Source organism: Myotis davidii, unplaced genomic scaffold, assembly GCF_000327345.1.
Source record: "Myotis davidii unplaced genomic scaffold, ASM32734v1 scaffold935, whole genome shotgun sequence".
Classification (NCBI taxonomy): Eukaryota; Metazoa; Chordata; class Mammalia; order Chiroptera; family Vespertilionidae; genus Myotis; species Myotis davidii.
Genome location: NW_006286974.1, coordinates 1,302,312 through 1,313,007, shown reverse-complemented (window position 1 = coordinate 1,313,007; position 10,696 = coordinate 1,302,312). Strand labels below are relative to the sequence as shown.

General features: G+C 53.1%; 1 protein-coding gene and 1 long non-coding RNA gene across 2 annotated transcripts in view; one reads left to right on the top strand and one right to left on the bottom strand.

Moving 5' to 3' along the window:
• The window catches only part of SNAI1 (snail family zinc finger 1), a 6,160-nt gene extending 1,820 nt beyond the window's left edge, over positions 1 to 4,340 (top strand). The window contains exon 3 of the mRNA XM_006758795.2: positions 3,337 to 4,340. Within this exon, the coding sequence (XP_006758858.1) occupies positions 3,337 to 3,521 (185 nt within the window). The 3' untranslated portion in view covers positions 3,522 to 4,340. The remainder of the gene's footprint in view (positions 1 to 3,336) is intronic.
• A 2,282-nt stretch (positions 4,341 to 6,622) lies between these two features.
• The window catches only part of LOC107182303, a 10,227-nt gene continuing 6,153 nt past the window's right edge, over positions 6,623 to 10,696 (bottom strand). The window contains exon 3 of the long non-coding RNA XR_001513022.1: positions 6,623 to 6,742. This is a non-coding gene — a long non-coding RNA (uncharacterized LOC107182303). The remainder of the gene's footprint in view (positions 6,743 to 10,696) is intronic.

Below are 10,696 nucleotides of genomic sequence, written 5' to 3'. Positions count from 1 at the left end.
GGGTAGGGGGGGTGGGGGGGAGGTTCTGTGTGGGTTAAATGAAAGAAAGAATACAGAAAGCACCTGAAATGTGTTACACGATCCGCATGCACAAAAATGGGTAGTTGGTATTTGTTCTGCTTCCATGCTGTGTGACCTTAAGCAGGTGATTTAACCTCTCTGAACCTCAAGAGTGTGATTGAATAATCTTATAGGGTGGGTTACGAGGGTGTTTTATAAGGTGACCATCAAGATTCAGTGGCTCTAATCACTTCATAATAAGCTATCAGGATGGCTCTCCCCACCCACCCCTTGGAGTAGATCAATTCAATCCTAGTATGCAGACCCAGGAACACCTTTGCTGGCAGAAAACAGGATTATGTCTTGGTATTTCAAAAATACTTAATGTGTAGAAAATTGTGAGATGGAGCCTTTTTTGTCCTTTAACTTTCTAGAGAATGGGCAAAAGGTAGCCACTTTTCAGAACTTGAATGATGGAGGCTACCATGTTTGGGGCTGCTCTTTGGGGAGTGACTGTTGAGGGAGAAGGTTCAAGGGTCATAGTATCAGCTTTGGGGTCAAACGGTCTGGTTGGAGACTCAGTTCTGGCATTTCCTGGCCCAGGCAGGGACCGACCTCAGAGCCACGAGGGTCAGTGGGGTGGTGTGTGAGGAAAACAGTTTGCAGGCATTAGTGGTGTCGTTAGCACGCCCAGAAAGTGACCCTGGCATTCTCCCCAGCTTGCAGACTACGGCCACCCGTTTCTCTTACTCTGTGCACAAAGGGTCCTCATTTTAACATGTACCAGTCCAACCCCCTGGCCTCTGTCCTGGGTGCCTGCCAGCTGATGGGGCTCCATTTGAGGTGAGTTGGAGCCACCGTGGCCCTCTCTCCTCTCATGAGACATTATTTTAATGTAAAGGCACGGCTCAGACAGAGAGCTTGTTGAAATTCACCGTGGCCATCCTCACTGACACCCATTGTGTGTCTTAATGGTGGCTCTGGTGGGTGGGGCTGGCGGGGTAGAGCAGGTGCATAGGGCATCGGTGCCCAGCACCTGTTCTGGGCCGCAGCTGCTGGCCCACAGCGTGTCAGGCCCCTTTAATCCGGGGAGTATCGCATGTACAGTGTCCCCCTTGGCAGCCTTTGTCCCTGCCAGCCTGGTGCTGATTTCACACTCGCCAGGAGCACCGTAAAGGCGCCTGGGGTGGGGGATCAGTGAGGGGTGGAGGGCTGTGCCTCCTGCTTGCACACAAACCTCCACCACGTCACATCCGACCAGGCCTCCTTCCCCTTTGTTCAGGCTTATGTCTGGTCATACTTAGCGTTGAAAGTGTTCATTGAGCACTTGCTGTGTGGAAGTCAGTGCTCGGAGCTTCCTTCACTGGTGTTAACATAGTAATTCCATCATCTACCTTAGGAGGGAGATGCCGTAATCCCCACCTTACAGATGAGGAAACTGAGGCACAGAGAAGGAAGTTACTTTCTCGAGACACAGCTTCTAAGACTGGAGATGGGGCTCCTTCACCTCCCCGAGGTGGTTAGAGGGAGGTGGCTCTCTGTGCCCTGGGGAGGACAGAACTCCATCTCATTTGCCAGATTTGCTTAACCTTTGTTCACAAAGGAGTGTGTGAATGAGGAGGAACTTCACGTAGACCAGTGGTTTTCAACCTTCTGGCCCTTTAAATACAGTTCCTCATGTTGTGACCCAACCATAAAATCATTTTCGTTGCTACTTCATAACTGTAATGTTGCTACTGTTATGAATCGTAATATAAATATCTGATATGCAGGATGGTCTTAGGCGACCCCTGTGAAAGGGTCATTCGACCGCCAGAGTGGTCTCGACCCACAGGTTGAGAACCGCTGACTTAGACCTTGTAGAACACAATCATCAAACTCTTCAGGCCTGGTATACAGAGGGTGCTCAATAATGGCAGAGCAAATTAGATCCCTTTCCCAATTCTCTGGCTAGGTAGCCCCCCTTCTGCTTCAGGAGACAGCTTTTGAGCGGATAGGCCCCACAGTCAGCCCCAGGCATCTGACTTCTGGACCCCTCCTTCCCCGTGCCCAGTACAATACCCCGGCACACAGTAGGCCGCTGGAGTTCATTCATGCCCTGCTGTTCTTGAGTTCCAGCGCTGGGATTTAACTAGTGGGCCATGGCCTAGGGCTTATCAGTGGGAGGGAGGAGAATTGCATTTGATTGATTGCTTTTCTTTCCTTTTTGTTCTTGAGAATTGTATTTTTTTGGAAAAGACTATTCAGTGTTATAAAATAGTGCCCAGCACATAGTGGGAGCTTTATAAGTATTTGTTTAATGAGTTACTGTTCTGGCTTTTTATTTGGGAAATGCTGCATCCCTAAGGAAAAAAAAAATACATAACACTGTCATAACATCCTCTTGATGGCGACAGGAATTATGACAAAGGTGATAGGGTGATTGATGTCAGGGGCTTCTGAGGTCTTCACAGAATTTATTCATTGTACAAGTGCTTACTGAGCACTTACTGTGTGCCTAGTGTATAAGGCTTCCAAAAACAATCTCATCCAGGCAGGTGGCTGGAGGCTCACAGGTGGGGACGGGTTTTAAACAAGTCCTAAGGTAAAAGGGTTCTGTAGCCTCTTGGGGGGCAGACAAGGAGACTTGAAATTACCCTGAGTGTGATGAGCTTCAATTTGGCCCAGAGCAGTGGCCAAATCTGGGATGGACTGGGGGCCGAGGAGACCTTTAAGGCCGACTCTTAATGCTCTATCCCCAGATGAAGCCAATTCAGGAGACAGGACAAGGAACACCCACCACAGCCTCCTTAACTGAGCGGCCGTCTGTGGAGGGGTCAAAGTCAAGGACTCAGTCAGGCTGCTTGGTTCCTGCTGGCTGACCCTGCATATGCTACTGGCTTCCCTGTGCCTCGGTGTCCTCCTCTCTAAACGGAGGCAAGGACAGGACTGAGTGAGGAGTGCTTTTACACTGTCCCTGGCACAAAGTAAATGTTCAGTAAACGCAGTTGCCATCACTTCCTGCCGGCACTGTGTGGATGACCACATTATTCAACATTCGCGGGTACCAAACCCCTGTGGGTGGGGGGTGAACAGCACCTTTTACCTGGGAGCAGATGGAGGCTCAGGCGCCAGAGGACCTGCTCCAGGCCACAGGGTGGGGCACAGCAGAGCTCCCAGTCACACCAGGCCTTTGGACACCGGGGATGGCCTGGCTTTTCTGGGTCACAGGGCTCCTTCAGTGTTGGGGTGAGCAGGGCTCTAAGGGCTGGGGTGGGTGGGTAGGAATCTTGATAAGTGTCAGCTGTTGTCAGAGACCGAGCAGTCTCCTGACTGCCTCCTGCTTTCTCTCCCCAGGGGAGAAGCCCTTCTCCTGCTCCCACTGCAGCCGTGCTTTTGCCGACCGCTCCAACCTGCGGGCCCACCTCCAGACCCACTCAGATGTTAAGAAGTACCAGTGCAAGACGTGCTCCCGCACCTTCTCCCGCATGTCCCTGCTCCACAAACACGAAGAGTCCGGCTGCTCAGGAGGCCCCCGCTGACCCCCACGGCTGCTTCTGTCTCTCCAGACCCTCCCCCTGCAGCGGCCTCCCCTGCTCTGGAAGGACGGACTCCTGCATCCTTCCCACTGCCGTGGAATTCCCTTCTGAGCTCCCCTCTTGGCTGTTGTAGCTTCACAGGGCGCTGAGGACCGTTTCCAGTGTGTCTGCTTGGGGGGCCTCGGTTGGCTCTGTGGACGGCTGATGGGAGGGTGGCCCCTTCTGGCAGCCACTGCTCCCCAGCGAGCGTTCTGGAGTTGGCCTTGATGTGTGGGCTTGTGTATCCAAAACTGTTTGGATACAGCTGCTTTGAGCTACAGGACAAAAGCCAACAGACTGATAGAGGCTCCCACCCCACTCAGGGGACCCCACTCCTCCCCACCCCAGAAACCCTCAGGCCACCTCTCCAGGAGGTGTGAGTAACTGCAGTGATCCACCCCCCAGGGTGTCCACGGGGCCTGGGGGGCGGTCTCTGACACAAGGACATGTCTAGACCCCAGGATGCCCCAGGCCCGGGCAGCTATTTCAGCCTCCTGTTTGTCATGGTGGCACCTGTTTCACGGGCAATTTAACAGCGTCTCAAAAGGGAATGTGAGTAATTGCCGTCACTTGTCAGGGGCCCAAATAGGGTGCTTCGGCCCAACCAATATGTCTCCCAGAACTATTTTCAGGGACCCAACAGGTGGGCCCAGGAGGAAGATGTTTACATTTTTTTAAAGGTACACTGGTATTTATATTGCAAGCAACATTTTGTACTAAGGAAACATTTTGTATAGTTATATGTACAGTTTATTGATATTCAATAAAGCGGTTAATTTATATGTAAGAAAGTCTTGGTTTTCTAGAGGAGCGGGTATTTTAAAGGGCCTTTAGGGAGGCGGTGAGGGGAGGATTGGTGGAGCTCAGAGACTACTGACGCAGCCTTAAATCTTGTCCTAAACATCATGTGACTCCGGACTCCTGGGTTTGACAGGGACCTTGTTTGTGCAAATGGGCTTTCCTGTGAACCTGTGTCCTGTGTGATGTGGAGGTGGGGAAGCACCTGTGGCTGGGCGGTGCGGGGGTTGGCGGGGGATTGGGGGGGTGTAGGCCCCTGCACGCTACATGTGGTGCTTACTCTCTGTTGACCATTTTGAAGCTGACCAGGCCCACAGGCTGCGAAGCTGGCTCCCTGGGTCTTATCAACTCGACAGGCTGGGGGCTGTGCCCCGCACCGCAGGGCTTGGCTGCTGCTCCCAGCTGACGAGGGGACAGAGGATGTCCTTCCTGTTTCCAAGGGCTCTGGGCCCCGCTGGCCTCCCTGTTGGACCCACACCTCCGTCTGGCCACTGGGTACCAAATGGCCTTTGATGCAAGGAAATTGTCTGGCTGGAGCCAGGAGGGTGAGAAGCCAGGCCAAAGGGTAGGGGTCATTCAGCTTCCTGCTCCAGGACGGGACGGGACGGGAAGACAGTCAGCGTGCCTCCTGGGCTGGGATAATTCACTCCTGGCTGGCAGGCTGTGGCGGTGACCTCACCTCGGGGCCCTCCTGGGGCCAGAGAAAATGAGTGTCCTTTCTGAGCACAAAAGGTGCTGAAGGTGCCAGTTTCCTGCGGGGAGCTGAGCAGGCGTGCAGGCGGCCCAGAGGCCCAGAGCTCGGAGCCCGGAGTCAGGCTGGGGGTGGGGGGAGCTTCATGTTCCAAAGGAGAGATGATTCTTTCTTCTAAACAGGAAATGGTGACCCGCAGGCCGGGAGCAGCCCTTAATGACTTGCAGCTTTCCTCCCAAAAGAAAAAAAAAAAGTTCTCTAACAATCGCCAAATTGTAGCTGGCCTCCCTGAAGGGAAGTTAGAGAGTTGGGGGGGGGGGGAGTTAGAGAGTTGGGGACCCTGCGGGGCTGGGCATCAGTTTGCTGAAGGCCTACTGTGTCCTAGGTCCCCAGGCTGCCATTTACATCCACCCCACAGTAGGTGCTGACATTGAAGGAGAATGAATAAATGACTTCACTCCAAGGGACGGGCCTGGTGGAAAACGCCGGCTGGCATTGGAAGTTGGGTCTATCCTGGGGGCCAGGTCTGCCTGGCTCATGCCCCTGACAATCAGGATGCCTGGACCACGGTTCTCCTGGACACTCGGTTTCTGCTTCTATACAATGGGGTGATGATGGTGCCTCCCTCTGGTTTAATGAGCTGTGTGTGTGCCAGGTCCTGTTCTGGGCCCTGGGGGTACAGCCGTGGACAGATGGACAGTCCCCGCACTCACGGAACTTACGTTCTAGCTGGAAGACAGAAAACAAACAAGTGATTAAATAAACAAGCTGCTTTCCTACAGTGACGGTGCCAAGATGGAATTAAAGTGAGCGTTTGCTGGAGAGCCACGGGTGGGGCCCCTCAGATAGGAGGCCCGGAGCCGGAGAGGGAGCCGGAGAAGGGCTGACATTCCAGGGGAAACCTGAAGGAGGAGAAAGTTCCAGTCAGAGGAGGGTGCAGCGAGGGCAAAGGCTGAGTCTGGGAAGAGCCGCCCCCACCCCCCCACGAAAGACCAGGGGCCTAGGGGCTGGGGGGGTGGGGGGCGGCTCAATTGGTGGGCCTGCCAGATCCTGCAGAGCCTGTGGGGTTGGGGTCACAGTGCAGCCCAGAGGGTGGCTACTGGGGCTTCTTAAAATATATATTTTTATTGATTTCAGAGAGAAAAGGAGAGGGGGAGAGAGAGAGAGAGAGAGAGAGAGAGAGAGAGAGAGAGAAACATCAATGAAAGAGAATCATTGATTGGCTGCCTCCTGCATGCCCCACACTGGGGATCGAGCCTGCAACTCAGACATGTGCCCTGACTGGGAATCGAACCGTGACCTCCTGGTTTATAAGTCGATGCTCAACCACTGAGCCACGCCATGCGGGCAGCATATATTTCTCAAGGACAAGGACATTCATATAACCATAGTTCAATAATCAAAATCAGAAAATTTAGCATTGATGCTATGTCTAATCCATAATCATGGGTTACGGTATTAAGTTTTTCCAGCTGCCCCAGTGATGCCTCCATAGTCTAAAGTTGCATTTACTTGTCCTGTCTCTACTCTTTTATTCTGAAACAACTCTTTTCTTGGTCTTTCTTTTTTTGTCTGTGCCTCGCGCGGCACCAGGACGGCCAAGGCCGCCCGCCCCCTGGGCCACCAAGCGCTACTCTACCCCTCGGTTCTGGCCGCCGGGAGCAGAGGAGCTCCGGGCAGGCAAAGCTTGAGGGGACTTTCTTTTTTTTTTAAGTATATTTTTATTGATGTCAGAGAGGAAGGGCGAGGGAGAGAAAGATAGAAACATCAATGATTAGAAAGAATCACTGATCAGCTGCCTCCTGCACGCCTCCTGCTGGGGATCAAGCCCGCAGCCGTGCATGTGCCCTTGAGCAGAATCGAACCCAGGACTCTTCAGTCTGCAGGCCGACGCTCTATCCACTGAGCCAAACCAACCAGGGCTTTTCTTGGTCTTTGGTGAGGTTGACATTTTTGAAGATTTCAGGCCAGCTGTTTGTAGGATGTTCCCCAAATTGGACTTTCCCAGCGCTTCCTGGAGACTGTTTAAGTTGTGCACTTGGGGCAGAATCCCAGAGGTGGTGTGTCTTAGTGCAAGGTGTCATGAGGCACACAGGTCAGTTTGAACATTACTGCTGAAGTCAGCGTGGACCGCTTGGTTAAGGTTGTCCATGCCAGTTTCGCCTGGGTAAAGTTCCTCTTTCCCCCTCTTGTACTTAATCCGTATCTTGTGGGGAGACGTTCCGAGACTATGTGAATATCCCCGTTACTCCTCAAACCTCCACCCACGAGTTTTAGCCCTCACTGGTGATTGTTGCCTGAGTCAATTATTACTATGGTGGCTGCCAAATGGTGATTTTCTGTTTGTACTGGTTGGCTTTCTGCTCCTCTGAGTTTTCCCTCTGTCCTAACAGCACCTCAGAGCTCTGGGGGTGGGGGACGTGGGACGGGGAGCAACAGGGTCTGGGGGGGCCATGAGATCCTCCCCTGGGCTTTTCTTTAAAGTGAGTCCAGAAAATAAATTGGCCGTAAAGCTGCTCTCTGTGCAAGTGTCCAGGCAGGCAGGTCTGGGGCCAGGGCCACCTCTGGGCACATCTGGGCCCCATTAGTGACTGGGCAGCTCCTCATGGATGTCCCTTGAGCTGGGATGGGCGGAACTCTGGTGGGCAGGGATTTGATCCTCCTTGCTCCTTTTTGCTTTCAAACCGTCAATTTCACACATGTTAAGTGAATTAATTTTTTCATTTAAAAACATGAGAAGATTAGATGTGAGGCCCAAGTGACATGTGATCAACACACCAATCTCGATGCCTTTACTGCCCCCAGTGTGATGCTGTGAATATCTCTTTGGATTAGAGAAAATAAACATATATATGTATATGCACACCTGGCTCTAATCTCACTCCCAGGAAAAGCCAAAGCCCTCACCTTGACCCACGGGTGCCTCACCTCTACCTCTTCCCCTCTCCCATCCCCCTTACTCCCTCCAGCCCCAGGGCCTTCTGCCACCTCAGGGCCTTTGCACTTACAGCTCTTCTGCAGGAAGACTGAGCCTCCAGGGCCATTTGGCTGGCTTCCCCCTCCCGTGCATTCCAGTGCCCGCCCCGTTTTTCTCCATAGCACTTGTCACCATCAACAAACCATATATTTCACTGTTCACAGTTTCTCTGCTGACTGTCTCTCCCACCGGCATGTCAGCTTCATGCGGGTGGAAATTCTGTCTGCGTTACTGACTGCCAGGTCCCTGGTGCCTCAAGTCTTGAACACAGGAGGCGTACACTCAGTAAAACTTGGCCGAATGGATGATGAACGCATGTATGTGTGAACCCAGGAAACACAGCGTGATCACCACTCTTAGGGAGCACCTTCTATGTGTCAGACTCAGCACTGAGCGCCACACGGAGATGAACTCATTAAACCTTCACAACTGACTCCAGAAAGAGGAAACCAAGACACAGAGAGGTTAAATAACTTGCCCAGGATCACACAGCCAGTAAGTGGCAGCGCTGGGATTTGAATCCTGAGTTCTTTTATTACTGCTGTCATTTTGTTTTTGTTTTTTTCTACCATTGCAATGGGTGTAATTAAAACTTTTAAACTTGAAGTGCCACAAAGTCTGCGTCTTTACTACACGTGCTTGCCTACAACCTCTCACAGAGAGGGGCCTGTGTTGTCCATTAACCAGTCTTCCCATTAACCAGAGACCCGCACTTCTTCACCAGCCAGGTAGGCAGCCAAAGGTATGTGTGGATATGGGGAGGGGGGGCCCAGGAGGAGCGGGGTGGGGTGGGGATATCCTGTGTGGTCCCTGCAGCCCAGGAGAGGTTCCAGGCCAGGGGCTCCATGAGGGCAGGGCCACCCACCTGGCAAGACTGCCCTCCAGCCCAGGCCTGGACCCACTCGGGGTGACCACAGTGGGGTCATGTAGTAGTTCCTAGGGTTGCCATAAAAAATGCCCACAAACTGGGTGGCTTAAGACAACAGGAGCTAATTCACAGTTCTGGAGACTGGACGTCTGGAATCAAGTGTTAGCGGGCTGTCGAAGCCTCTCGGGCAGCATCCCGGCGTGCCCCTTCCAGCTGCTTCCGTGGCTCCTGGTAACCCGGCGGTCCTTGGTTCACAGCTGCATAGGTTTGCTCTCCGCCCCCATCTTCACGGGGCCCTCTTCTGCGTCCCATTTCTCCCTGTTCTTTCTTCCTCTTATAAGGACACTGGCGATTGGATCAGGGCCCACCCTAACCCTGTCTGACCTCATCTCCACTCACATCTACAGGGTCCCTACTTCCAAATAAGGTCACGTTCACGTGTTTTGGAAGTTGGGACTTAAGCATATCTTTTTGGGGGACAAATTCAACCCACCACAGGTGGCTACAGCCAAGGGCACCCCAACTCTTCCTCAGAGCCCCTGAATGCATCCGGGAGCATTTTATCATTCACCTGCCAAACCCTGAGGAGAGCTAGGAAGCCAGGCTAGAGGGTGGCCTGAGGAGGAGGAGGAGGAGGAGAAGGAGGAGGAGGAGCTGAATTTTGCCCCTGTGATTCCTGGAAGAAAGAGGGCCAAAGGCAAAAGCTCATCTGACCCCTGACCTCAGAAGGTACTGTGTGAGCTGGCTGGGAGATGGATGAGAGCCAGTGGGAGAGGTCAGCTCGAATTAGGGCCAGGGCCATGCAGCCCTGAGGGGAAGTTTTGGATTTACCCTGAGCGCACTGGGGAGCCACGGGGGGGTGGTGGTCACTGGGGTGGATTAGTTCTTGGGGAAGATCCCTGGGGTGGCTGTGTGGCAGCCAGGCCAGCAGGGAGGTCCCAGTCCTCCCGGTGGCCTGGCCGGCCCATGAGATGGAGGGAAGGGTGGAGCCAGAGATGTAGGGAAGTTTGGCAACTCGTGGATTGGAAGAGTGAGGGAGGGGATCGGGGCAATGTCTTGTCTGGATTTTCCAGCAACTGAAGGAAATAAAGACCAGTGAGGCAAAGAGCCATCAGTCGGGCAAATAATAATAATAATAATAATAACAATAATAACGACAACCCGGCGGTCCTTGGTTCACAGCTGCATAGGTTTGCTCTCCGCCCCCATCTTCACGGGGCCCTCTTCTGCGTCCCATTTCTCCCTGTTCTTTCTTCCTCTTATAAGGACACTGGCGATTGGATCAGGGCCCACCCTAACCCTGTCTGACCTCATCTCCACTCACATCTACAGGGTCCCTACTTCCAAATAAGGTCACGTTCACGTGTTTTGGAAGTTGGGACTTAAGCATATCTTTTTGGGGGACAAATTCAACCCACCACAGGTGGCTACAGCCAAGGGCACCCCAACTCTTCCTCAGAGCCCCTGAATGCATCCGGGAGCATTTTATCATTCACCTGCCAAACCCTGAGGAGAGCCAGGAAGCCAGGCTAGAGGGTGGCCTGAGGAGGAGGAGGAGGAGGAGAAGGAGGAGGAGGAGCTGAATTTTGCCCCTGTGATTCCTGGAAGAAAGAGGGCCAAAGGCAAAAGCTCATCTGACCCCTGACCTCAGAAGGTACTGTGTGAGCTGGCTGGGAGATGGATGAGAGCCAGTGGGAGAGGTCAGCTCGAATTAGGGCCAGGGCCATGCAGCCCTGAGGGGAAGTTTTGGATTTACCCTGAGCGCACTGGGGAGCCACGGGAGGGTTTGAGTGAGGTGTGTGTGT